At 57.5% G+C, this 26793-nt stretch overlaps 2 protein-coding genes across 6 annotated transcripts; one reads left to right on the top strand and one right to left on the bottom strand.

Annotated features, from left to right (window-relative positions):
• Window positions 1-1685: 1685 nt before the first annotated feature.
• Cpsf1 (cleavage and polyadenylation specific factor 1) lies at window positions 1686-13762 on the top strand. Of its 2 annotated transcripts, none has more exons than XM_076836103.2 (37): window positions 1686-1910; window positions 5873-5900; window positions 5979-6112; window positions 6233-6313; window positions 6417-6568; window positions 6657-6803; window positions 6944-7083; window positions 7161-7271; window positions 7349-7442; window positions 7569-7656; window positions 7730-7852; window positions 7950-8001; window positions 8076-8170; window positions 8236-8310; window positions 8383-8463; window positions 8543-8632; window positions 8739-8849; window positions 8923-9064; window positions 9146-9324; window positions 9417-9550; window positions 9620-9794; window positions 9871-10077; window positions 10194-10283; window positions 10373-10516; window positions 10596-10748; window positions 11350-11466; window positions 11534-11624; window positions 11696-11780; window positions 11861-12002; window positions 12080-12232; window positions 12302-12478; window positions 12561-12627; window positions 12697-12744; window positions 12963-13118; window positions 13221-13350; window positions 13423-13561; window positions 13638-13762. In XM_076836103.2, exons 1-37 carry the CDS (start codon window positions 1767-1769, stop codon window positions 13683-13685), a joined length of 4323 nt encoding a protein of 1440 aa, XP_076692218.2. In that variant the 5' UTR covers window positions 1686-1766; the 3' UTR covers window positions 13686-13762. The 2 variants fall into 2 exon arrangements, with proteins under 2 accessions (XP_076692218.2, XP_076692217.2); XM_076836102.2 differs by having other exon boundaries at window positions 9414-9550.
• Adck5 (aarF domain containing kinase 5) lies at window positions 13733-26515 on the bottom strand. Of its 4 annotated transcripts, none has more exons than XM_076836106.2 (15): window positions 26446-26515; window positions 19462-19565; window positions 18499-18648; window positions 16214-16289; window positions 15903-16103; window positions 15690-15830; window positions 15494-15607; window positions 15283-15414; window positions 15130-15213; window positions 14972-15053; window positions 14793-14871; window positions 14614-14705; window positions 14289-14556; window positions 14105-14221; window positions 13734-14022 (listed from the first exon to the last, which is right to left on the bottom strand). In XM_076836106.2, the coding sequence occupies exons 1-15, from the start codon at window positions 26455-26457 to the stop codon at window positions 13917-13919; spliced, it is 1758 nt and encodes a 585-aa protein (XP_076692221.2). In that variant the 5' UTR covers window positions 26458-26515; the 3' UTR covers window positions 13734-13916. The 4 variants fall into 4 exon arrangements, with proteins under 4 accessions (XP_076692224.2, XP_076692221.2, XP_076692223.2 ...); XM_076836108.2 differs by having other exon boundaries at window positions 14289-14493; XM_076836107.2 differs by having other exon boundaries at window positions 13735-14022; window positions 14289-14541.
• Between the last annotated feature and the right edge of the window lie 278 nt (window positions 26516-26793).

Here is a 26793-nt window from a genome sequence, read left to right as displayed (position 1 = left end):
CCGCCTCAGCCTCTCAAGTTGCTAGGATTACAGATGTGTGCCACTGCACTCAGCACAGATTCTATTTTTTTGTTGTTGTTGTTTGTTTGTTTCTGGTAATTGGGATTGAACCCAGGAGTGCTTAATTACTGAGCCACATCCCCAGCCTTTTTAAATTTTATTTAGAGACAGGGTCTTGCTGAATTGCTAAATGCCTTGCTAAATTGCTGAGGCTGGCTTTGAACTCATAATCCTCCTGCCTAGGCCTCCCAAACTGCTGGGATTACAGGCGTGTGCCACCACAACAAGCCTCAGCACAGATTTTTTTTTTTAAGGATCATCATCAACCTTAAAAGAGGCATCTAGAAATTACTCTCTGTCTCCTAAACCCAGCTCAGAATACTGAACATGCCAAGATGAGTATGAGTATAGAGGGTAAAAAAGGAAAAAGCCAGTGGTACATGCCTGTAATCCTAGCAGCTCTGGAGGTTGAGGCAGGAGGATTGCAAGTTCAAAGCCAGCCTCAGCAGTTTAGGGAGGTCCTAAGCAATGTATCAAGACCCTGTCTAGGCTGGGGATATAGCTCAGTTGGTAGAGGGCTTGCCTTGCATGCACTAGGCCCTGGGTTCAATCCCCAGCAACACACACACAAAACAAAACAAAAAAATCAAGACCCTGTCTAAAAATAAAAAATAAAAAGGACTGTGGATGTGGCTTAGTGGTTGAGTATCCCTGGGTTTAATCCCCAGTATAAACAAAACAAAACAAAAAAACCCCATGAGCTCCTAGTACATTGCCTGCCTGTGGTGAGTGTGTGGGGTGCATGAGGAGTGTGAACTGGACAGTCCCCTAGCCGGGGCCCACCTTGCAGGAGCTGAGGAAAATGTGGAGGGCAAAGGCCTCTGAATGGCGAAGCTGAGAGCCCTGAATCTGCCAGGGTTTGTGCTGGTGGCCCCATTGCCCCTCCCACACACACCCACCCTGATGACGAGATGCTCCTTTCCCAGAACGTTGGGCCATGGTCCAGGCCACCACTGTCCTTCCCCACAGTGCCTCCCAGTCTCCCTCTCTGATGGTCTTCCTTTATCTCTCATTGAAGAACAGGCCACGGGGCAGGTCTGCCTCTCCTTCCGGCCCCAGCCCCGAGACAGAAGGGCCCGGAGCTCAGGGGCACCCCGCCTGCGCCCTCCTGGGGACTCCACTCCTTCCGTGGGTCCAGCGGGCTCCCTGCGCCCCCCTGACGCAGACACTGGTTCGTCTGTGAGGGCCTGGTGAAGTCCAGGAGTGCGGGCAGCACCCCGTCCCTCAAACGAAACAAAACGAAACAAAAAAGCAGACGCCCTGTGAAGCGGGAGCCAGGCTGCTGTGTCCCAGGTCTTTCTTAACACATTTTACGGGCTTTGGGGGTGGCTCAAAAGTCACCCACCCGTCTGAGCATCCAAGTGCCGTCAGTCCACTGCTCAGTGCTTGGGCGGCGGATAGGGGCCTGGCCTGAACACGTTTCCAAGCCGTTTTCTGGTATGACCACCCTCTTTCCCTGGACTTCTAGGATTGGGCCTGGGAGCGGGCGGCACGCCAACCCTGGGGCCGCCGGGGAAGCGGAGAACTGCGCCGCACGCAGGGACCCTCCCGGCCGCCAGGGGCCGCTGCCGCCGGCCGCCGCTGCCGCCGCGCAGACGCAAGAGGGCGGAACGCTCAGCTCGGCTTCCGCGCGAGGCCGGACGGCGTTCGCTGCTGTCCTGGTCCCCCAGTCGGCCGCGGCGGCGTGCGGCGGCGGCGGCGTCACCATGTACGCGGTCTACAAGCAGGCGCACCCTCCCACCGGCCTCGAGTTCGCGATGTACTGCAACTTCTTCAACAACAGCGAGCGCAACCTGGTGGTGGCCGGGACCTCGCAGCTCTACGTGTACCGCCTGAACCGCGACGCCGAGGTAGGCCCGCGCCGCCCGCGCGCCGCCGTGCTCGTGTGCGCGGCCGGCGGCGGCGGCGCCCAGAGCGCTCGGCGGTGCGGATGCGGCCGGAGCCGCCTGCGCGCCCGCAGAGAGGCCGCCGCCGCACCGCGCACCGTTGGGCCCGCCCGCAGCCTGCCTCGCCGCCGGAAGGCTGGCGGGCCCGTCGCGTGAGCCCTGGCCGGCCTCACACTTGCCATCCTCCCGCCGCGGCCTCTGGAGCCGCTGGGCTACAGGCGTGCGCCGCCGCCGGGCTGAGAGCCGCTTTGCCGGTATTTGGAAACTGCCTCCCTGAGGCGGAGCCGGAGAACGAACATCGCCAGCCCGCGGCGCGGGGCTGCGTCCGCGCGAGGACAGTCCACTGGCCGGACGGGGCGCGGAGCCGCGCTGGTTGCCAGAGCGACCAGGGTCCGACCGGGAAGGCTTCTCGCTCTCCAAGGGCCCGCGTGCGCAGCGGGGCGCGCAGAGGGTGGAGGAGCCACGCAAGCGTTTTGAGTAGGGGCTGCCCGGGTCGAGAAGCACCTCCGTTGCGGTGTGCTTGACCAAGCAAGACAGGAAAGAACGGGCTTTTCAGGTCCATCTCTGAAAGAGCCAAATAAGTGTTTAAACAGTCTTTCTTACCTGTTGTAGTGGACTTTTACTAATTAGAAGTTATTGTATCATTATTTGGTTTTGGTTTTTTTGTTTGTTTATTTGAGTTTTGGTACTGGGGATCGAACCCATGAGTGCTTTACCACTGAGCTTCACTTCCAGTCCTGTTTATTTTTTATTTTGAGACAGGGTCTTGCTAAGTAGCCCAGGCTGGTCTCAATCTGTGATCCTCCTGTCTCAGCCTCAAGGATTGTTGGGATTACAAGTGTGCACTACCATGCTCACGTGCATCATTACATTTTTAAGAAATGGGTTCGGGGCTGGGTTGTGGCTCAGTGGTAGAGCTCTTGCCCAGCATGTGTGAGGCACCACATAAAAATAAAATAAAGGTATTGTCCATCTACAACTAAAAAATAAAAATAACCCAAGGAATGGGCTGAGACCCCACCAGAATTCATTTGTCCTTTCAGCAGATGTTTATTTAAGTGCTGCTGTGTGCAGGCATTTGGGGTGATGCTGATGCACACTACAGTCAGAGATGCCTGCCCGTGGAGCTTGCACTCGGAGGACAACAAGCCATGTACAGCCATGGAAGTGTGAGAGGGGAGCAGTGTCTTAGACTGGAGAGCAGGGTGAGGGAGCGAGACAGGGTGGGGTGCTGAATGTCTTCCGTGGGGAGGTGGGATTTGAGCAGGGGAGGAAAAGTGATGGAGAAACCTGTGGGTATCAGATGAAGAAGTTCTAAGTAGACAGAGCAGTTCCAGCAGAGGTCCTGTGGCAGGAGGGCAAGTGAGGGCTGGAGGGGAAGAGAGATGAGCAAACAGGTCAGAGAGGTGACAAGGTGGGTGGCCTCCAGTGTCCCAGGCCTCAAGTGTGGAGCTGCACTTTTGGCAGAAGAATCATCTGACCTGTTTTCAAGGGTCACTTTGACTGCCACATTGAAGAGAAGGTGAAAGGAGGCAGGGGAACCAGTTGGGAGCTGGCTGTACCATTAGTGGAGAGGCATTAGTGCCTTGGACTGGTGTGGTGGGGTAGAGGTAGGTGTGTGAGGGTGACCAAAAGTCTTCCCAGGTCTGTGGGCAGCAAGTCTGAAGTTTGGTATGAGCACCTGGAGTGGTGGCCTTGCTGTTCTGTGCCCTGGAGAAGGCTGTGGATGGATCTTGTATTAGTTACTATTTGCCATTGAACAGGTTACCCCAAAACTTAGAAGCTAAGGAAGGAGGAGTATTTCTCAGTTTCTGAGGACCCACAGTCAGGAGCAGCTCAGCAGAGCAATTCCTGATGGGCTTCCCACAGGGCTGTGGTCCTCTGGGGCTCAGCTGGACTGGAGTTCTGCCTGCACTGCTAGCAGGAGGCCTCCACTCCTCAGCATGGGCCTCAACAGCATGACAGACTGCCAGAGTGAGGCAGGTCCTCTGAGACCAGAGCTTGGTCTCAGACGCAACTGCTGTCCCTTCTGCCGTTTTGTGCTGGTCCTATTGACCAACCCTAGTACAGTGAGGGAGGGGATGCAGAGCTGTGTGTGGTGGGTGGGGCAAAGCTGCTTCCCATGCTGGTCAGCTGATTCCTCAGCAGGTGGCCGTTTAGAGCAGCAGTAGAGATGGGAGTGGGGTCTGGGCTGGAGGCAGAGTTGGGGTCTTTAGCTTATGGGTGGCGTCTGTCCTTTGAAGCTGGTATAGTTACCCAGAGATAGCAAAGGACAGGGCCCTGGGGCACCTCAGCTTTGCAAAGGTTGAGACAGGAAGAGTTGGAGGACCGCGGCCAGGGCAGCAGGAGGAAAGGCTGGGGGTGCAGCACATGGGAGAAGGACACTAGCGCCTCAGGTGGAACAAGACCGGCTGGGGCAAGTGGGGTTGTGGCCTGACCTGAGGAGGATGGGAGGCCCTGTGAAGGAGGCTTGGTAACAGTGAACCCAGGCAACTGTCTGGAGATTCATGCAAAAGAAAGCAAAGAAATGGGTTAGTAACTGACAGGGAACGCAGGTTTTTAAAGATCAGAGAAATGGCAGCTCATCTGCGTGGAAGGGAGCAACCCAGACTGCCCTGAAAGGCACTCAGCCCCCAGGATTGCGGTGATCCTTCCCTGTCCGTCGTTATGAAACATGCAAAGACACCAGATGTGGTAGTTGTTTCCCGGCCCTCTCAGGACAGCATGAGCACAAGGCAGCAGGGTTTGGTGGTGCTGCGGGGAGACTGCTGTGTGCACGCTTGCTGCCCAGGAGGGACAGCCTAGTCTGTCTTGTGCACACACCCGTGGGTTGGGTTTGCACAGGACACAGCAGCAGCAGGTGGTCTTGTCTCTCTCTATCCTTTCCACTCCGCCCCCAAGTGGCCAGCCCAGTTTTCCTGGCAGTGCGGTGACCTCAGGGTAGTCAGCCTTCTTTCAGGAATTCAGGGCCTCAGAACACCAAGGTGAAAGGTGCCAATCATCCCAAGAGCTAGGCCAGCAGGGCACAGTGTGCTGACCACCACACCTGTTCTTCAGAGCAGACCCCACCCAGGTCCATATGTGGCTGTCTTGAGTCTGTCCCTGGAGTCTAGTGTAAGTGCAGCCTTGCCAGTCCTGCCACAGTGAGCACCCTGAGCTGGCATGGAGAACTCAGGGCTGGCTTGCTTTCCTTTTATCTTCTCTCTCGAGCTCACACCATCTTCCTGCTTCAGCCTCCTGAGAGCTGGGACTACAGACAAGCACCTCTGTGCCTGTCTCTCTGCACTTCAGGGCCTATCTCCCCCGGCCCCCCTGCCCCCCCATACTGAGTATTGAACCCAAAGCAAGTGCTCCACCACTGAGCTACATTCGCAGCATCCCCCCCACACTTTTTTTTTTAAACTTAAAAAAAATTCTGAGGTACGACAACCCTGAGGTCACCACACTAAGTTGCCCAGGCTGGCCTCAAACCTGTCTTAGCCCCCTGAGGGTTAAGTTTTGGGCATGGCCACCTTGCCTCATTTCTAGCCTTTGAGCCTCCCGGTAGCTGCAGCACCTTGGCTCCAACTGGAGGCGCTAGTGTAGCCTACGCTGTGCCTGGAGCAGCACCCACAGGTTCACATCTGTGGATGCCCAGCTGGGCAGGTTTGGGGCAGAAGATGAGTGTGGGCAGCAGGGGGCTTGGCCTCTGGGGAAACGTGAGGCAGAGGCTTCCTGGGGAAGATCCCTGAGACCAGGCTTGGGGGCATGGGTGCGTGAGTGAGAGGTGGACAGGCCAGGGAGGGTGCATGGCTATCTCCAGGGTCCTTGGTGGCAGGGCTCAGCCCTGAGTGAACTTTTCCTGTCCTTCCTCAGGGCTTGTCTCTGGATGAGGAGAGGCAGGCATGTATGTAGCCCCTCACTGCCTTCTCTTCCTACCCCTCCAGGCCCTGACCAAGAATGACAGGAGCACAGGTAAGTACAGGGGTGGCCACCCTGGGCATGTGGGTAGCCAGGGCATCACCCAGCTTTGACCTGCTGGCCCTCTCCCAGAGGGGAAGGCCCACCGCGAGAAGCTGGAGCTGGTGGCCTCCTTCTCCTTCTTTGGCAACGTCATGTCCATGGCCAGCGTGCAGCTGGCAGGAGCCAAGCGTGATGCCCTACTGCTCAGCTTCAAGGATGCTAAGGTGAGTGGTAGAGGGTGGTAGGCCTGGGGTGGGGGGTGGAGGGGGCAGGGCTACACAGGGGCCTGCTGGTACCCCCAGGGTGCATGGGGGCAGGCCATAGTTCTGACCTCCTGCCCCCAGCTGTCCGTGGTGGAGTATGACCCAGGCACCCACGATCTGAAGACCCTGTCCCTGCACTACTTTGAGGAGCCTGAGCTTCGGGTAGGCCACATCGAGGCACCCCGGCCAGCCCAACTACTCCCTCCCTCCTTCTACCCCCAGTGCTGCCCGTGAGGTCTCCTGGCTAATGTCCCTCTGCCCCCAGGACGGCTTTGTGCAGAACGTGCACACACCTCGAGTGCGGGTGGACCCCGATGGGCGCTGTGCAGCCATGCTCATCTACGGCACCCGGCTGGTGGTGCTGCCCTTCCGCAGGGAGAGCCTGGCCGAGGAGCACGAGGGGCTCGTGGGTGAGGGGTGAGCACTGGGTCACGGCTGTGGGTCTGAGAGGCATGGAGCTTGGTTCCCCTCTGTGTGCCCCACCCTGACGTCCCTGTTCCCCCAGGCAGAGGTCCAGCTTCCTGCCTAGCTATATCATCGATGTGCGGGCCCTGGACGAGAAGCTGCTCAACATCATTGACCTGCAGTTCCTGCACGGCTATTACGAGCCCACCCTGCTCATCCTGTTCGAGCCCAACCAGACTTGGCCCGGGTGAGGCCCAGGGATGCCCTCTTTGCTGTGGACCCAGCTGCCTGGGCAGAGGGGACAGGGATGTGTAGCTCCCGCAGAGAGGAAGTGGGACCCCAGCCTTGGGGGTGCTGCGAGCCCAGCTGACCTACCTGCTACTCCAGGCGGGTGGCAGTGCGACAGGACACCTGTTCCATTGTGGCCATCTCACTGAACATCACGCAGAAGGTCCACCCTGTCATCTGGTCCCTCACCAGCCTGCCTTTTGACTGCACCCAGGCCCTGGCTGTGCCCAAGCCCATAGGTGAGCAGGGCCCAGCAGTACCCAGTGGTCCTGGGGGGGACCAGTGAGCCTGCCTACCAGCCCGTGTCTGTCCCCAGGTGGGGTCGTGGTCTTCGCTGTCAACTCGCTGCTGTACCTGAACCAGAGTGTCCCCCCGTACGGCGTGGCTCTCAACAGCCTCACTACGGGCACCACTGCCTTCCCACTGCGTAAGTGTAGCTGACTGTTAGTGGGTGGGGCTGTGGGTGGGGCAGGGCCTCCAGCCAGCTTGACACCTTCCTCACAGGCACTCAGGAAGGCGTACGGATCACCCTGGACTGCGCCCAGGCCGCCTTCATTTCCTATGACAAGATGGTCATTTCCCTCAAGGGTGGCGAGATGTGAGCCCCTGGCCCTGTCTGCCCTGAGACCCCCACATTCCCTCCCCTGCTCATTCAGCACCCCCCACCCCTGCCCTCCAACATCCTTCATCCCCAGCCCTACTCAGCAGCCCGCCCCGCCCACAGCTATGTGCTGACACTCGTCACAGATGGCATGCGCAGCGTCCGTGCCTTCCACTTTGACAAGGCAGCCGCCAGTGTCCTCACCACCAGTGTGAGTAGGGGCCGGGGGGGGTCTTGCACTGGGTCCAGGTCTGGCCTCCTCTCATCCACACGCCTGCCCTCAGATGGTCACCATGGAGCCTGGGTACCTGTTCCTGGGCTCGCGCCTGGGCAATTCCCTCCTCCTCAAGTACACAGAGAAGCTGCAGGAGCCCCCAGCCAGTGCTGTCCGCGAGGCTGCTGACAAGGTGGGTGCTCATAGTGGTGCCCAGGGTCTGCTTGGCCACCTCCCCTTGGTGTAAAGCAGCCTGGAAATGCTATTCACCTCTGTCTCCTGCCTCACAGGAAGAGCCTCCCTCCAAGAAGAAGCGGGTGGACCCCATAGTGGGCTGGTCAGGTGAGAGCTGGACTGGTTGGGTGGGGTGGGTCTGGGAGCCAGGGCAAGGCTCAAGTGGGCTGTGTGTGCTACAGGGGGCAAGTCCGTGCCACAGGACGAGGTGGACGAGATTGAAGTGTACGGCAGTGAGGCCCAGTCAGGCACACAGCTGGCCACCTACTCCTTTGAGGTGAGACTGGGGACAGCCGTGGATGCCCGCACCCTCCCCACACCTGACTGCCACTGTGTCTGCAGGTGTGTGACAGCATGCTCAACATCGGACCCTGCGCCAATGCTGCTGTGGGCGAGCCCGCCTTCCTCTCCGAAGAGGTGCCTGGGGCCTGGGCTTGGGTTGGGGGCAGGAGCGGGGTTGGGGCAGCATCTTTACCCCGACCTGTGCAGTTTCAGAACAGCCCTGAGCCAGACCTGGAGATTGTGGTTTGCTCCGGCTACGGGAAGAACGGGGCCCTATCGGTGCTGCAGGTGTGTAGGGCAAGGGGGGTGGGCTCCTGCTGGCAGCACCTGAGTAGGCTGACCCCATCCCACCCTGTCTTCATTCTAGAAGAGTATCCGGCCCCAGGTAGTGACAACCTTTGAACTTCCTGGCTGCTATGACATGTGGACAGTCATTGCCCCTGTGCGCAAGGAGGAGGTAGGTGGGACCCCAGGTGATAGTGACTGTGGCGGCCTGAGGGCACCTGGATCCAGTGGTCACAGCCATCACAGCTCTCTGTCCTCCCTGTCCTTGGCCCTTGCAGGAGGAGGCACCTAAGGCAGAGGGCCCAGAGCAGGAGCTGAGCACCCCTGAAGCAGAAGATGACGGCCGAAGACACGGCTTCCTCATTCTGAGCCGGGAAGACTCAACAATGGTGAAAGGCGGGGTCTGGATGTGGGCGTCTGGGGTTCCCCGGGGAAGGGCACAACTCACTACGTGACCTACAGATCCTTCAGACTGGCCAGGAGATCATGGAACTGGACACCAGTGGCTTTGCCACACAGGGCCCCACGGTTTTTGCTGGAAACATTGGGGACAATCGCTACATTGTCCAAGTGTCACCACTGGGCATCCGCTTGCTAGAAGGAGGTAGGTGGGCAAGTGTAGGGAAGCGCGTCCTGGGGAGTATGCTGCATTGGCCACCTTGTGCTGACCACCCTGTGCCCACAGTGAATCAGCTGCACTTCATTCCTGTGGACCTGGGTGCCCCCATCGTGCAGTGCGCTGTGGCCGACCCCTATGTGGTCATCATGAGCGCCGAGGGCCATGTTACCATGTTCCTGCTCAAGAGTGATTCGTATGGTGGCCGCCACCACCGCCTGGCACTTCACAAGCCCCCACTGCACCATGTAGGCCTCACCCTCTGTGTCTGCTATCCCTGCCTATGATCCCTATCCCCACTGACCCCGACCTACACTGGGCTTTGCTCTCCCTGCAGCAGTCCAAGGTGATCACACTCTGCCTGTATCGTGATGTCAGCGGCATGTTCACCACCGAGAGCCGCCTGAGTGGGGCCCGTGATGAGATGGGGGGCCGCAGCAGTTCAGAGGCCGAGGGACTGGGCTCAGAGACCAGGTGTGCAGGGGGCCGGGGTGCAGGAGACCTGGGTCTCTGTGCAGATTGAGACGTGACTGTGGTCTTCAGCCCTACAGTGGATGACGAGGAGGAGATGCTCTATGGGGACTCAGGCTCCCTCTTCAGCCCCAGCAAAGAGGAGGCCCGGAGGAGCAGCCAGCCCCCTGCTGACCGAGACCCTGCACCCTTTCGGGCAGAGCCCACCCACTGGTGCCTGCTGGTGCGAGAGAACGGCACCATGGAGGTAGGTGCACCTATGTGGCTCAGCAGCCCTGGCAGCACGGCAGGCCCTATCATCACTGACTGCTGTCCCCCACCAGATCTACCAGCTTCCAGACTGGCGGCTGGTGTTCCTGGTGAAGAACTTCCCTGTGGGGCAGCGAGTCCTGGTGGACAGCTCCTTTGGACAGCCTACCACGCAGGGTGAGGCCCGCAAGGAAGAGGCCACGCGCCAGGGGGAGCTGCCCCTGGTCAAGGAGGTGCTGCTGGTTGCTCTGGGGAGTCGCCAGAGCAGGCCCTACCTGCTGGTGAGCCCTTTGGTGCCTGCCCAGAGGCTGGGACCTGCCCTCACAGCCCAGCCCATTCCTCCACTCTGTCCTCGGGGCCCAGCCCCACCTCGTGGCCCACCCTGCCTCACTTCCAGGTGCATGTGGACCAGGAGCTGCTTATCTATGAGGCTTTTCCCCATGACTCTCAGCTTGGCCAGGGCAATCTCAAAGTTCGCTTCAAGAAGGTGCAGCTGCTAGACCCTTTTGGGGTGGGTTGGGAGGGGTCCAGGCTACAGCATCTGAAGGGCCTGGCATTCATCGACACCTTCACCAGGTCCCCCACAACATCAATTTCCGTGAAAAGAAGGCAAAACCCTCCAAGAAGAAGGCAGAAGGTGGCAGTGTGGAGGAGGGGTCTGGGGCCCGGGGACGTGTGGCACGTTTCCGCTACTTCGAGGACATTTATGGCTATTCTGGGGTAGGCAGGCAGCTTTGTTTGGGCCTGGGGGTAGGGGAACAGGACCTTGCCCACATGTTCTCACAGTGTCTGTCTCCAGGTGTTCATCTGTGGTCCCTCACCCCACTGGCTCCTAGTGACTGGCCGGGGGGCTCTGCGGCTGCACCCCATGGGCATCGATGGCCCCATCGACTCCTTCGCCCCATTCCACAATGTCAATTGCCCCCGAGGCTTTCTGTATTTCAACAGACAGGTAGGAAGGTTAACTCTGGCCGCACCACAAGCACTGATACTGCCCTGGCTAAGCTAGGCGCTAGGGACAGGAGGGCTCCTCAGCTGCAGCACATCCCAGAGGACCAGGGATGACTATCTAGAGGAGGGTAGGGCCCAGGAGGGGGGATCTGGGGCTTAATGCTGGGCCGTCTGGGGGCTGGAGCGTTGGCAGTGGAGGCCTGGCTGGTGGGGCATACCCTGAAAGCCCTTGCCTCATCTGTGACACCCACGTGGCAGCCATGACCACCTGAGTCACTGACAGACTCTGGTGTTGAGTGCTTCCAAGGGGCTAGTGCACTCAGGACTGGATAGAAGCTGGGGCTGGCGCTGGGGCTGGCAGGGTTTCCCTCTGCCTGTGTTCTGCAGTCCCCGGCGTGGCCAGTCTCAGTCATGTGGCTTTAGTCTCTAGGGTCCTCTGGGCTTGGGCTCCCATGCCTTGTGCTGTATTCCCTGGCCAGAAGGCACGGGGACTGACGACCAAGGCTACAGCTCTTCCAGACCTTTCCCAGACTTGGTGACCTAGCCAGGCGGTAGGGAGGCCTGTAGCCCTAGGCCTTGCTGACTATTTCCACCCACCCCAGGGTGAGCTGCGGATCAGTGTCCTGCCTGCCTACTTGTCCTACGATGCCCCATGGCCCGTCAGGAAGATCCCACTGCGCTGCACGGCTCACTATGTGGCTTACCACGTGGAGTCCAAGGTCTGTCCCCTCCCCCTGCACCCCCTCCCCCATGCACCCCAGGCATGTGACACCATTCAACTCCTAGGTGTACGCCGTGGCCACCAGCACCAATACACCCTGCACCCGCATCCCGCGCATGACTGGTGAGGAAAAGGAGTTTGAGGCCATTGAGAGAGGTATGTAACTCCAGGGGTGGGGTGGACCATGCCCAGGGCTGGCTACGACCACTGCCTCCTTGTCCCTGCAGATGACAGGTACATCCACCCCCAACAGGAGGCCTTCTCCATCCAGCTCATCTCCCCAGTCAGCTGGGAGGCCATTCCTAATGCCAGGTGATGTTGGGCCCAGTGGGGGCTTCTGGGTGCCAGCAGGGCAGGACTGGGGTGTCCTGATGCAGCCTGGCCTTGTGCAGAATTGAGCTGGAGGAATGGGAACACGTCACGTGCATGAAGACAGTGTCGCTGCGCAGTGAGGAGACTGTGTCGGGCCTCAAGGGCTATGTGGCTGCTGGGACCTGCCTCATGCAGGGAGAGGAGGTCACGTGCCGCGGGCGGGTAAGCAGCTGCCAGGTGGGGACAGGCGGCCCTTGGCAGCCTGTCTGCCATCCCCACACGTTCCCTTGCCCTGCCAGATCCTCATCATGGACGTGATTGAGGTGGTGCCCGAACCTGGCCAGCCCCTGACCAAGAACAAGTTCAAGGTCTTATATGAAAAGGAACAGAAGGGGCCTGTGACTGCCCTGTGCCACTGCAATGGTCACCTAGTGTCAGCCATTGGCCAGAAGGTACACAGCTACCCCTCCCTGCTGTGCCTGCTCACCCTGCCCACTCCACTGACCCTTCCTGCCCCTTAGATCTTCCTGTGGAGCCTGCGGGCCAGTGAGCTGACAGGCATGGCCTTCATCGACACCCAGCTGTACATCCACCAGATGATCAGCGTCAAGAACTTCATCTTGGCTGCAGATGTCATGAAGAGCATCTCACTGCTGCGCTACCAAGAAGAGAGCAAGACGCTGAGCCTGGTGTCCCGGGTACTTCATGTGGTCTTGGGGTACAGGTGAGTCATACTCAGGCCCCTCCTGACACCCCTTCTGCTCTGCTCCCTGACAACAGGATGCCAAGCCTCTGGAGGTGTACAGTGTGGACTTCATGGTAGACAATGCCCAGCTGGGCTTTTTGGGTGAGTAGGGTCTCGGGGGAGTGTCACCCTGGGGGTGGCTGGAGCTGACTCTGGGTCTTTGCTCCCTAGTGTCTGACCGAGACCGCAACCTCATGGTGTACATGTACCTGCCAGAAGGTCAGTGGCTCCCTCCCTCACTTCTTTTTTTAATATTTTTTAGTAGTTGATGGACCTTTATTTATTTGTATGTGGTGCTGAGAATCGAACCCAGTGCGTCACACATGCTAGACGAGCTACCATTGAGCCACAACCCCAGCCCTCCCTCCCTCCCTCACTTCTACTCGGGCTGGGTATTGGGCACTGGGTGGGCAGTGATCTGAGTTCTTCTGACCTAGCCAAGGAGAGCTTTGGGGGCATGCGCCTGCTGCGCAGGGCAGATTTCCACGTGGGTGCCCATGTGAACACGTTCTGGAGGACGCCATGCAGGGGGGCCACTGAGGGGCCCAGCAAGAAGTCGGTGGTGTGGGAGAACAAGCACATCACGTGGTTTGGTGAGTGGGGTGGGGTGGGGTAACCGAGCTCACTGTGCCCCCTCGAGCCACACTGGATGACTAGGGGGTTGACCTGGCTCACACGTTCCCCCCCATCCCCAGCCACACTGGATGGCGGCATTGGGCTCCTGCTGCCCATGCAGGAGAAGACCTACCGGAGGCTGCTGATGCTGCAGAACGCACTGACCACCATGTTGCCCCACCATGCTGGCCTCAACCCCCGTGCCTTCCGGTGAGCACCCACCATCCTCAGGGATCTGCCCACCCTCCCAGGTTGCCCTGACCCCCCACACCCCCTCCCCAGGATGTTGCACGTGGACCGGCGCATCCTACAGAACGCAGTGCGCAACGTGCTTGACGGAGAGCTGCTCAACCGCTACCTGTACCTCAGCACTATGGAGCGTGGGGAGCTGGCCAAGAAGATTGGCACAACCCCAGACATTGTGAGTTGGCCTGCTACCCCCCGCCCATCCTGACCCTGCCCTGCTGAGCCTTGCCCTGACGGCTTTCACCCCACAGATCCTTGATGACCTGCTGGAGACTGACCGTGTCACCGCCCACTTCTAAGCATGTGGATGCCACCCTGCCCCCGCACACTGCCTCCCCCCACCTTTTGTACAAAACAAGGAAAACAAATTGTTTGAGACGAGTGTGTGGTCATTGCTGGTCAGGGCCCCACAATGTTTCCCCTGCTTCAGGCCATGACTGCCCCATGCCCCACAGTGTGAGGTGCCCGACTGCCTGATGTCAGTGGGCCAGGGCTACGAGCAGCTGTGTGGTCATCCTGGCCCTGGGGATCTACGTCTCCAGGTACTGGTAGAGCTCCTCGGCCTGAGGCACAAGGCCCAGGCGGACCAGAACACGAACCAGGAGGGCAGTGAGCCGCATGGCCAGGGTCTCCAACCTATGGGAGGGTAGAGTAGGGGGGTCAAAGATTGGTTGTCAGAAGGCCCAGGCCCACCACCCAACCAGTACCACATACTCACCTCAGAGCCACCTCAAATTTGAACATCTCCCAGGCAACCTTCACGTGGCGCAGGAGGCCACTGCCGTAGATACCCAGGTATGCTGCTCCCACCAGGCGGCTCCAGCCTCTGACCGCACTGTGTCGGACACAGGCATCAGCCCACAGGCCTCATCCACCCCCAGGGAACCCCCTCGGTCACTAACCTCTTGGCCATGAGGAAGTAGCGGTCCACAGGGGTGCCAAGAGCCACATTGATGGCACGGACCGTGTTGATGTTGCGCAGCACAAGCAGCATGGACCGAGGCAGTGCCCGGAGCACCTGCATGATGGCCTCGAAGTGGCTGCGGGCCATTTCTTGCATGTAGGCCACCTCCTCGTGGCTGGGCAGGTGGGAGTGCCACAGCTGCCCTAGGCGCACGGGCCGCTGCATGAGCATCTCAGAGAACAGCAAGTAGTCTGTGGAGGCAGGGCCTGAGCTGGGCTGTGTCCAGCTAGCACTGCCCAACCTAGGGCTGCACCTGCCCTTACCTTTTACACCAAGTGCAGCTGCGTGCTCCTTCATTGCAGCCTCGTCCCTCAGGATGATGGTGCGCCACAGCTGGCACAGCGCTGACCGGTCCCTGTGGGAGGGTCTGGCTATGAGCCCCACGTCTCGGGGCAGGAAAGGCCAGGCCACAGGGAGAGGGTCCCACCTGCCCACAGCTCACTTCTCATCCAGGAACTGGTAGAGCCCATGGTCCAGCAGCACGAGCTCTGCCTTCCCGTCCAGGCCTCTCCGCACCAGAACTACAGACATAGTATGTGGCTGAGGCCACCATCGCCAGGGTGGCAGACACACAGCATGTCAATCCAGGCCACCCACCAAGACATCTCCCAGGGGTCCTACCATTGCCAGGGTGGGGATCGGAGTGGATGAAGCCTGTGTAGAATATCTGCTCAGCAAAAACCTGGATCAGCTTCTCTGCTACCTGGGGAGGGGGCAGGATGTGTAGCAGACCCGGCAGCACCCCCACCCCACCCCCTGACTAGGTACGCAGCACTCACATCCCGCACTGCCAGCCCCTGGCTCTCGATGGCCTCCATGTCGTTGACCTTGCAGCCCTCACAGAAGTCGGCTGTTAGCACCCGCTGTGGGAGGGCAGGAGGCTGAGCTCAAGAGGCCTGTACCGCCACACCCCCAGGACCATCCCAGCCCACCTTGCTGCACTTATCCCAGTGCACTCGGGGGACGGTGACGTAGGGGAAGTGCTTCAGCTCCTGTGCGCAGCGCTCGGCGTTGTGGCCCTCATTCTCAAAGTCCAGTTCCTGGGCCAGGGTCCCCTTTAGGTCCTGGGGCCATATGTGGGCGGTTGGTCACTGTCGAGGACCAGCTCCCGCCCACTGCCTGGCCTGCTCTGAGCAGCACTACCTGCAGGACCCAGCTGAAGCTGAAGCTGGGATGCATGAGCCCCACGAGCCTCAGCAGGAGCTCCAGCGTGTGCACGTCCCCATCAAAGCGGTCCTGCAGGTCAATGTACTGCACCTGCAGCAGGCAGAGGCACACTGAGGACCCAGGGTCGCCACCAAGCCTGAAGCCCACCTGGCACAGGGTGGTGGCCCAGTACCTTCACAGCCACAGCAGTGCCATTGTGCAGCTTGGCACGGTGCACCTGAGCCAGGCTTGCTGCAGCCACTGGCTGGTAGTCAAACTCCTGGAAGATCTCAAGGGGCAGTGCCTGGAAGTCTTCTAGGAACAGCTCATCAACCTGGGAGGAGCCAGCACTTGGAGCTGCAGGGGGGCACTACTTCACCCCCTTCCCTCCTCTGGCAGGCCTTACCTCTTGGAAGCCCCGAGTGAGGGCCCGGTCCTCCAGTACACGCAGTGTCTGGATGTACTCTGGTGGCAGCAGGTGGTTGAAGGAGCACAGTCCCTGGCCCAGCTTCACATAGAGGCCACCATTGCGGATGGCCCCTGCCACCAGGGCATCAGCTGCCCGCTGGTGACAAGCAGACATCACCTCCACGTACCTCGGGCTGTTCTGACCATAGACGTGGAGGGGAGGATGGGGGCAGGCAGCCACCTCCTCAGTCCCCAAGGCACCCACCACCTCCAGTGTGCCCCCTGCATGCCCAGGGCAGGGGGACAAACCTCTTCCACCCCTCGCAGGATGACATTTGTGCACCACCAGTAGTCCAGGGAGATGTACAGGCCAATCCCCAGGGACCTGCGGGCAGAGGAGGCCTTAGCCCCTGAAGGTAGGCTATGAGGTGGAGTCCAGTGCTGGTTCCTCTTCTCAGAGCCCTGTCAGGCTCTACCTCACCCCCGCCAACCCCATGCCAGTCTCCAGGACTCAGGTCCTAGTGAGCTAGTTAGTGCCTGCTGGTCAGTCTCAGTCCCAGGTCTCACAAGGCCACTCTCACTCCTGACTGTTAACACCCACAGAAACCCAGGGGATGGGGAGGTAGATGGGGGGGGGGGCAAAAACATGCACCAATCAGGAAGGCCTCTTGTCACCACCGAAAGGAGGAGGAGGGGTCTCCAAGAATAAGAGAAGCAAGGCTGCTACTCCTCTGAGAATGGAGCCCAAGGGTGGGGATCCTGGAGAGCTGCTCAGCTGGTCGGTCTGGACACTGCAGCACAGGGGGGCTCAGAACTAAAAGGTGGGTGGTCTGACCCCGGCTAACAGCTGGGAGGGGAAGAGTCCCTTCCATTCTGGGATATAAGTCCCTCACCATGGGAGTGGCAAGGTGAGGCCTTGCCCTGCACCTGCTAAGCTGTCCTCCACAGCTGGACCGTCCCACAGGGGGAACCTCTGCCACAAGGGGCTTGGGTGGCCAGCAGAGTGGGCATGGAGAGGACTGCTCAGCTCCCTGGGACTCCAGGAGGCCCCTTCCCCCTTGAGCAATGCAGACCTGAAGCCTTCAGGTGGCCTGAGGTGAGGATGGTGGCCACACTCAGTATTCCACTAATGCAGAGGGAGACAGAATGACTCTGCTAGGAACGGGAGGCGTCCATGTGAGCACGTGATCTAGCCAACGAGGAACGCAGCCACAGGCACATGGGAGTGGTGTCTATGCACACCCCGAGCCCAGCTGTGCACCTCGCAAGGCAAGGCCTGCTTGCATCAGGAGTGGCTCCAACCATCCCACCCCACTTCCAGGTGCCAGGCTCCTTGGAAAACTGACCCCAGGGCTGGGCAGGGAAAGACTGGAGACAGCAGTGCCAGGAAGGGGCAGAACGCTCAGGAAAGAAACACCCTTCAAAGATACAGGAAGCTCATGGCAAAGCCTCAGGATGGGCACAGATACACATGGGTAAGCAGAGAGCATTTTCTTTTCTAAGGGCAGAGGTACTGGGGATTGAATCGGAGGCACCTTACCACTGCCCTTTTTATTTTGAGACAGGGTCTCACTGAGTGGCTTAGGCCGTCTCTAAATTGCTGAGGCTGGTTTTGAACTTGTGATCCTCCTGCCTCGGCCTCCCCAGCTAGGATTATAGGAGTATGCCACCACACTGGCACATAGAGCGTGCTCAACTTTGCTGTTTAAATTTCTTCAAAATAAAATGTTGGAGAAGTTAGACATGGGGCACACACCTATAATCCCAGCAAATTGAAAGGGTGAGACAGGAGGTCCACAAGTTCTAGGCCAGCCTCAGCAACTTAGCAGGGCCTTAAGCAACGCAGTGAGACCCTGTCTCTAAATAAAATACAAAATAGGGCTGGGATGTGGCTCAGTGGTCAAGTGCCCCCGAGTTCAATCCCTAATACCACCCCCCCCAAAAAAAATGATACTTATAGTAACACATTAATAAAGCAAATCTCTCAGTCTAGATGGTATAAATAAACCAATGGATTCATAACTGGCAGAGAGCTCCCTTACAAGAGGTGCCAGCAATAAATATTGAGGGAATGACTAAATTAGAAGAACCACCTTCTGACCACCGTAAACAATTTACCCAAATAATAGTGTCAGCAAGTGACAGTGTGGCGCACAGGGGAGGAAGGGCAGCTGGAAGGTATGTTGGCACTACCACAGGTAAAACACCAGGAGCCAAGGCTTGCCAGTGCCCACAAGGGTCAACTTGGCAGGGCACAGATTGTCCCATGCCCTCCATTCTGTACTGAGACAGGAGAGGCTGGAAAACCATGGGTACTAGGAACAGGGCGGCTGCTGTGGCCAGCCCAAGCCTGTCTGGAACACCAGCTCTTCTTGTGGTGGGGTGAGAAGGGAAGGTGGCAGCTGCCATCCAGCTAAGGGTCTGTGGGGCTGCATCCAGTGTGAGAGGCCCTCTCTGGCAGTCCCTCATCCACATGTGGCATGGCAACAATGCTTGTCACCCCCCACAGCCAAAGACACCTGGAAGGTGGCAAGAGTCCCCACAGAGCACTGCAGCCCTTCCACGGACAGGCACAGCCCACCTGTCCCTCCTACCTGCCAAAGCGCCCAAAGCCGTCTACCACAAGCCGCATCTTCCTCTTCTCCCGGGCCTCTGCTGTGAAATAGCGGATTCCAAGGAGCAGGGGCACCCCCAACACAGTGGTGGAAAGTGTCCTCTTCCATAGCGACGAGGGACTCGAGGACCTGAGGGGCAGACAGGAGCTGCAGGGGCTACCCTCCCAAGACTGAGCCTGACTGAGGACGCCCACAATGATGTGGACATCAGGCGGCTCTGAGGGAAAGTCTCCCCGTGTTCAGTCCCACTGTGGCCACTGGTGTACAGTGGCTCAGCCAAGCTAAAGCAGCCTGGAGGGTCTGCACTCCATGGGACGAGGGCACTGCCAGAGTCACAGCCACCACTACCCCTCATGACGGGTCAGTTAGGTTGTGAGCATCGGGACAGTGACTGGTAGGACACCCAAACCCAGCGGAGCTAGACAAGGAGAGCAAACCTCCATGCTGCTGCACTCAGGAGGCTTGCTCATCCACCTGTGTCCACTTCTAGTCTGTCTGTTCCAAGGACACAGAGTGTGAGCATGCACAGATGCTGGGAGGAAGAGCTGTCCAATATGGTCCAGCCTCACTGCCCGCAAGGCCTCAGAGGCCTTTCCTTTTGCTTAGAACACACCTCCCCACCTCTCTTCTGGATGCTCCTATCTCTTGCCTGACCCCACCCATGGCAGTCTCCCCCTTCTCCATGCTCAGAATGGTTTCCCTGTTTATGTCTGAGGCAGATGGCCATATGTCCTCCTGATGTGCCAGCATCTGCTGGTTATGTTGTCCTGGGTCAGGGCCCCAGTCATCTTGGGTCCCAGGCACTGCATGTGTGCAGAGGCACCCTGCCTTGCAGGTACAATAGAAGGTCCTGCTCAGGCCCCTCTGCCTCCATCCCCGACACAGAACGCCTCCCTGCCTTGGTGGGGGGTGGTGCATGTCCATGGAACAGGCGCTGGTTACCTTGCAGGTGGGCCCCTGAAGTTCCTCCTGAAGAACACTGCAGGGCAAGGCCAGGGCTTCCGCCTGCTCCTCAGCAGAGCCAAGTGGAAGGGGCAGAGCTGCAACTGCAAAGAGCCACAGCAGGCTCAGCAAGGTGACACCCAGGACAGGGTGCCTCACTCACTGGGCCACCAACCTGATGCCAGGACAAAGGAACAGGCCTAACTCCCGGAAGGAAGCATACCCCAGGCAAAGAAAGGCCAAGGTGGTTTGGCTAAAAATGCCCGACTGTCAAAGTCCCCTCAGTCTCTGCAGGAAGAACTCATCATGACCTGGCTTGTCTATGCCAAGACCCACCGTCACTCTTTTGGTGGCTCTGTGACCTATCAGTTACTGAGAAACACTGACCAGTGACCACAGAAAGGCAGGCCACTCACAGGCCACACAATTAGAAATAAGTGCAGGAAGGAGAACTGACCCTTTTGAGGACTGCTGCTCTGAAAGCACAAAGGCACAAGGAGCTGCCAACTCACCAGACCCCAGAGAGCCCCTCCCCGAAGGTGAGGAGGCAGAGAAAACTGTGCACATGGTCCGGGGCCAGGCTCAGCCCAGGGGCAGCACCGCAGCTATCAGACTCTCACCGGCAACCTTGACCTCTCAATCTTGTTTATTCAGAGATGGGGTCTCACGCTCTAGAGCTCAAGTAACCTTCCCACCTCAGCCTCCCAAACAGCTGGACCACAGCATGTGCCACTCCATCTGGCTCCCAGTCTCATTTGAAATGTGAGATTTTAAAGATTCCTCAACTGCTAATTCTTCTAGCAAATCAGCATTTAAGGGAATAAAGCCCACAGTGTCACCCAACAGCACTGCCCTAAGAGCTGGGCCAACCAAGGAGCAGACACCCAAATGGTTTCTGGCCAAGGTGTGCAGCCATGAAAACAATTCCAAGGTCAAAGGACAAGGTTCATGACCTACTGTCCCAGGAGAACTGGCTGACCAAACCTTCTGTTCAGCAAGGCCACAAGCTATAGGCACTGATTCTCAAGAAACCAGAGGCAACAGGGGAAGCCCCAGGCAGAGGGAGTACACCTGCAGCCCATATGACTTTACCTCATCACCCTAGATGTTTCTAGTGCCATGACATGCACAACCTGTAGAGGCCCAGGGGGTAGGCGACTTAACCAAGTGCTGCAGAGATGCTCACAAGAGGAGCTAGGAATGCCTGCAGAGCAGCTGGCTCTAGGCGGTCATCCTGCCCACTGCCCACCTTATCCCAGAGTCCTCTACCCCATGCCACAATGCAGGGCACACAGACAAACCAGCCCTGCCTACAACCAGGGCCAGAGCTCCATGGCCAGCCCAGAGAGCACAATGTGGAGGCACACACCACGACCTGGACAGTGGGGGACCAAGGCCCAAGGCCAGGGTGGCATAGGCATCTCTGAGGAGTGGGAAACAGGACCTGTGGCTGGAAAGCAGAACGTGTGCCCAGGTCCAAAAGGAAAGGGAAGGCACAGAGCAAGCTGTATTCAGCAGTACTGTAAGGGGTCCCAAGGCCACAGGGAGGAAGTAGAGGGAGCTGGGCTGACCCCCCACTCAGGAGATCAGTCCAAGGAGGCAGGGGCAGTGTCCAGTCAGAAGGGACAGGAGCCAAGTGGATCCGGGGCAAGATGGCCTGAAGCTGGTGCCTTGATACCATCACACACCTGCTGCCACTCTGGCTCTCAAGGGTTCTGCTGCGACTGACCTTCCCAGCAAGACCTCCGCCCAGTGGATAAGAAGCAACATCTGCCACCAGCTGTGCCCCTGTGCTCGATAGGCACCTTCTGACCTTGAAATATAAGCAATCACAGTGAGGGACATCCTCTAATAACGACCTGGCCCTTTCAAAAAGTAGCATGAGCCAGGAATTGAGCACTGCTGGTATGGGCACAGGCATTAACTTTCTCTACTTCTACAAATAACTGCAACTTCTCCAAACAGAAAATTAAAACAAAAAGTCACAGGAAAAGGTGAGAAGAGCACTGCAGACAGGCACCATGGCAAGCTCAGCAAAAGCCTCAGTCAGAAGGAGGGCAAGACACCTGCAAGACATTCTGAGGTCACCAGGCAAGTCTGAACTGGACTCTACAGCAGATGGAGGGAATTACTAGTGATCCAGGCATGAAAAACTACCCTGGGTACGCAAGAGACTGTCCTTGCTTAGTGGATGCACATTAAAGTGTTAAGAGATTAGATGTCAAAATGTCTGCGATTTACTTTCAAATAGTCCAGTGACAACAAAGTATATTTTTTTCCAAGCAGAAAGAGAAAACAGTTAAGGCAGCATATTAATAGTGAGTAGATCTAAGCAGTAGTTATCTGGACAACTGCAACTCCCAGCAACATGGGAGGCCAAGGCAGGATTGCAAGTTCAAGGCCAACCTAGGCAACTCAGCAAGACTCTGTCTCAAAATAAGGTTCTGGGGTAGAGCACCCCAGTTCAATCCCCAGTATCTCTAAAAATAATAATAATAAATTAAGGGAAATACTTTCCTGAAGAAAAGTTGCAAAATATCTAGCACTGAAAGTCCCAGCTGAGAAAGTGGTGTTTTTTGAGCTAAGGCAGCTCACACCTTGGGTGATTCTGTGCCTAGGACATTGGCACTGATGAGACTCTTCTCATTACCACTTGGGAGAAAACTTCCTCTGCACCAAGCAGGGAGAGGCCAGGGTGCTGCTCACACCAACTGTGCAGGGTTCCAGAAGCTGAGGCTGAGAATCTCAGGAAGAATCTGGAAGGTCTTTGGGGGCTGGAGTCCTGGTTCCAGCACTTAACTGGCCATCAGCCTGGGGTAAATTACTTCTCTCTCTGTCCCTCAGTTTCCCTGTCCATGAAGTGGGATCACTGAACAAACGACGTGCAATTCAAGGCCACCAAGCTGTTTGCAAAGTCCTTGGAGCAGTGCCCAACACACCAGGCACTGTGAGCAGGTGCGTGGCAGGCAGATGGGCTTGAGACCTTGCTAGGCTCAGGATTCCCAACACAGCCCTCTAAGGCTTTTCCCCTGCGCCAAGCCCCTCACTGGTCCTCAGTGACCCTCAGCTCACCCGATCTAACAGGGCAATCCCATACCTACTTGCTGAGTTGAATTATTTTTATTAGGAGTGGCAGATTCTCGCTGATTTTCAAAAGGATAAAAGGGATTTAGTCCAGAAGAAAAAGGAGACTTCCAGCATGTACATACAGGTTAGATGCCAAAAATGAAGAGAGGTGTGCACTAACTGGAACAGGTCAGGAGAGGGTTGGCTGCAGTTTTCAAGGGGATGATAAGCAAAGAAAATGGCCAAAGCTGACACAATGACTACTCTTGAGATTCAGCATTCAGAAGAGAAGGAGCCACATACATTCTAGACAATAGGCAGAGACTGGAAGAAAGGTAGAGGCTGCAAGTACCCACACCAATCAGGGACCTCTGCCCCAGGAAGGGCCAAGGCTCACACATAGCTGTCCAGGATAAAGGGCTGACCCCAGCATCACATGGCCCCCAAGGACAACACGAGGGCTGGACAGGAAGGGCCCATGTGCTGTGGGTACGTGTGACTTGGAGGCAGCGGATGGGAGAGCCAGGCTGGGGGAGGGCTCACACTCCACGTCCACCAATTCTTCCTGGGAAAGGTCCCAAGCCCTTCAGGGAGGTTCAAAGAAGCCTCAGGAAGAGTTCATCTCCAAAGGAGAGTATGCACAACCTAGTCAAGCATCAGCTGCCAGCCCCTCAGGTCTTCTGGTGACCCCAGGCAATGGCAGTGTCTAAATGGCACCCTCATGCTGAAGGGGTGTTGCTGAGGAGTTAGAGCCCACCAAGTGCTGAGCTAAGTTAGGGTAGGGCTAGTGTGCCTGGAGAAGCCCCCACTGAATCTGGGGAAAAAATGGACATTTTCAAGGTCGGAGAGGGGAGCTCACTTGGGACTGGCACTTAATAGACATGCTGTAAAAGTAGGTGTCACTTAAGATGGGGACTTTACATGTCCTGACTCACAAGACCTGGCAAAGCTGGGAGGAAGACCCAAATCTAACTGCTTTCTTAGCTGACACAGAGGCCTCGGCATCCTATGGTAAAATCCTCAAGCAGGGGTCCTCAAGGCCACAGTGCTCAGTATTGTTCCCAAGGTCACAGAGTCAAGCACACTGTCCCCAAAGGTTTGGAAGGAAAATAATCAAGTCACATCAGTTTCATATATTAAAACACACAGTTCGGGCTGGGGATGTGGCTCAAGCGGTAGCGCGCTCGCCTGGCATGCGTGCGGCCCGGGTTCGATCCTCAGCACCACATATAAAACAAAGATGTTGTGTCCGCCGATAACTAAAAAATAAATATTAAAAAAAAAGAAAAAAAAAAAAACCACACACACAATTCTTTGACAGACAAGAACACTCATCTAAACTACTTTACAATGAAACTGGAGCTCTGGGTGCTGCTGATGACTGCCCATTCCATCAAGACTCGGGTGGGCAGCTGAGGCCTAAGTGTGCAGGTCCCAGTACTCATCAGCACGGGGCACACTGCTCTCACAGGTGAAGTCAGGAGGCTCTGGCCCCTAAGCATCACACCCAGTCACAGTTTCCTGATGTTTTCCTAGGAACCCCCACTACAATAGGAGCTCTGGCCCTGGGATCCCACCTGCAACTCCCCGCCCCATCGGTGGCTCCACCCTGCTCACCATTGTTCCTCTTCCTTGGTTCCTCTGCATCTTGTACACCCCTCTCCCACTGTCCTTTTCCGGGCAGGCATGACAGTGAACTTAAAGCACCTGTCTCTGGCTGGACCAAGAGCAGGTCCACCTCCCAAGCAGCTCCACACTTCCAGGACTGAGTGCTGTGCTGGGGTGAGGCACACACACTTGTTGAGAGACAAAAGAGGCCAAGCGGGGGCTGTGATTGCAGCTCAGCGGTAGACACTTGTCTAGCATTTGTGAGGAATTGGATTAGATCCTCAGTATCACATAAAAAATAAATTAATTAATTAAATAAAAATCTAAAAATACAATAACATTGGGGGGGGGCAAGCACAGAACTAACCTACACAGCGCACACTAGGACCTCTGCCAAGCAACAGGCAGAAGGTCACAGTCAGGCAACAGAGGGCAAGTCCAGCCCTAGATAGGACAAAAGTGGAAAAGATCTCATGCAGATGGCCCAAGAGCTCCTACAAGCTCATCGGGCAATTCTACTGTCTGCCTCCTAGTGTGGGATGCCCAGGGTTCTCCAAGCAATCATCTTTGAAATTCCCATGTCAGAGGGACTCTCAGAGCCCAAAAAGTGTATGTGGGGCCAAGCCCACAGCCAGAATAATTTCCACCACACTGCACATAAACCAAACCCCACCCAGGACACGACCACCAAACCACTGGCAAGAAGGCAGAGAAGACTGGATCCCAGGACACTGTCGCGCATATCACCAGCTCCTCCCCATTGAGACCACATACTCCTACCTACTGGGACTGCTCTAGCTATACTGGTCCCAGCAGCAACCCCTCTCCTTCCAGTTTGGACAAAATGAAACTGGCTCCCTTTACCCCAGCCCTCATACTGCTTATAGGGCTTGTGTGTCCAGTCTGTCTGCAAAAAGAAACACTTGCCCAGTTTTTCTCCAATAGCTGCTGTTTCCAGTGGAAACAAAAATCTATAAAGTAGCAAAAGCAAGCTCTGAATATTACCTCTCCAATAGGTACCCAAAGTGGGTGCTATCAGGCAGAGCAGGGCTGAGTCCTCCTGTTTCTCTGCAGGTCAGAGAGCAAATTGGAGGAAAGATGAAAGGTGGCCACAGATAAGCCAGCCTGCGGCAGGAAGAAGCAACTAGGACTCTCAAAATGAGGCTTTAAAAGAAAAACTAAAAGAGGGGACTAGAACCAAGCAGCTTAACAGCAGGATCCACAGCCCTATGCACCCTAAGGAAAGAAAACCAAGAGTCAGACTGTGAACCTGAGCCAGGAAATTGGGTCTAGTGACTAGAAATGCTCTTGTGCTCAAAGCCTGCTGGACCAAGCTGTACTCAAAGCTCAAAGCAGCTCCTGCTCAGAGGCCTGTCTGCAGGATTGGTGGCCTGATATGTGAAGAAGCATTGCCAAAGGCCAACCCTGTCTCTGCCTGACTCTCTGACATCACTCCATTGTTGTCAGCCCAGAAAACAGTCTTCTGCAAAAAAGCTACCCACTGCAAGCCACGAGCTGGCAGACTTGTGGTCTTATCAGTACCTAACCTTGAAGGCCAGGCTTCCTAGAAAAGCACAAGCTCTACAGAAAAGCCCAAAAAGGAACACCACACAGTGGCACTGGCCTATACTCCCAGCTCAGGAGGCTGAGGCAGGAGAGTCATGTCAACTTTGAGACCCACCTGAGCCATGTAGCAAGACCCTGTCTCAAAATTTAAAAAAACTAAAAGCGCTGGGGGTAGACCTCAGTGATAGAACACTCCAGATTCGATCCCCAGCACTGCAAACAACAACAAAGAACACACAAAAAACGTGCTGGAGAAAGGGCCATAATCCAGGGCGCCTCCAAGGACAGGGCCATCGCCAGCATAGAAGATGGGGGCCAGGGAGGGGAGGGCCACCCTGAGTCCGTCGAGACCCAAACATAAGAGGGAACGGGCTCTCGCAGGGAGGGGACGGGTCCTGCTGCAGACAGGGACTGGAAGAGTGTCCCCCTCTCCCGGGGGCCTGAGAGGACTGGGGGTGGGGCGCAAGCAGGCTGCGCCTCTCGCTGGGCAGTTGTGTGGTGTCCACTCGCTCCCTAACGGTCAGAGGCCCGGGGGAGTCCAAGAGCACTCGGGTTGCGAGGAGCAGAGAAGGACGGGAGCGGGATGGGGCGGTGGGGGCCTGAGGGGGTACGGAGCGCTGAGGTGGGGGTCCTTGGCATGCGGGTCTGGGTCCTGGAGCGGGGGTCCGGGTGACTGGGATCTCGGGGCCTGGGGCGGGAGTCCCGGGCGGGCGGGGTCGGGTCCCGGGATGAGCGAGTCCTCACCGGCCGCCACATGCCACCGCCGCGCTTCGCTGAGCTCAGTCCCTGGCGTCCCGGCGCCCAGCAGGCCCTGCGGGAGGACGCGCGGTGCGCGTGCGCACCAGGTCCTCGAGCCCCGCCCCGGAGCTGGGCGGAGACTGTAGGCCACGCCCGTCTCGCGCTCCTCTGCGGCGCAGCAGCGTCCCCTGGCGGTCGCTGACTGCCCCGTCTCGGGCTCTGGGATCGCGCTCGCTGGCGAGCTCCCTGACCCTGCCACCTGCAGCAAGGGCTGAACCAGAAGCAAGCTGGATGAGGCCTAAAGGTCTTGGGGCTACCCGAGGTCTCCTGAAATGGTCCCTGCTCAACATTCCG

The sequence above is a fragment of the Callospermophilus lateralis genome, chromosome 16 (genome assembly GCF_048772815.1).
Source record: "Callospermophilus lateralis isolate mCalLat2 chromosome 16, mCalLat2.hap1, whole genome shotgun sequence".
Classification (NCBI taxonomy): Eukaryota; Metazoa; Chordata; class Mammalia; order Rodentia; family Sciuridae; genus Callospermophilus; species Callospermophilus lateralis.
Note: the sequence above shows the minus strand (reverse complement) of the source record. Positions and strands in the feature narration are given on the sequence as shown.

What these genes read in the sequence shown, in the direction of transcription:
- Adck5 (XM_076836106.2), bottom strand. An exon ending in GCACTGCTGTGGCTGTGAAG is followed by an intron (nt 15,608 to 15,689) that starts GTACTGGGCCAC and finishes TGCCTGCTGCAG; the next exon opens with GTGCAGTACATTGACCTGCA. An exon ending in GCTTCAGCTGGGTCCTGCAG is followed by an intron (nt 15,415 to 15,493) that starts GTAGTGCTGCTC and finishes ATATGGCCCCAG; the next exon opens with GACCTAAAGGGGACCCTGGC.
- Cpsf1 (XM_076836102.2), top strand. Translation starts at nt 1,767, where the DNA reads ATGTACGCGGTCTACAAGCAGGCGCACCCTCCCACCGGCCTCGAGTTC. An exon ending in CCGCCTTCCTCTCCGAAGAG is followed by an intron (nt 8,311 to 8,382) that starts GTGCCTGGGGCC and finishes CGACCTGTGCAG; the next exon opens with TTTCAGAACAGCCCTGAGCC. An exon ending in CATCCGCTTGCTAGAAGGAG is followed by an intron (nt 9,065 to 9,145) that starts GTAGGTGGGCAA and finishes CTGTGCCCACAG; the next exon opens with TGAATCAGCTGCACTTCATT.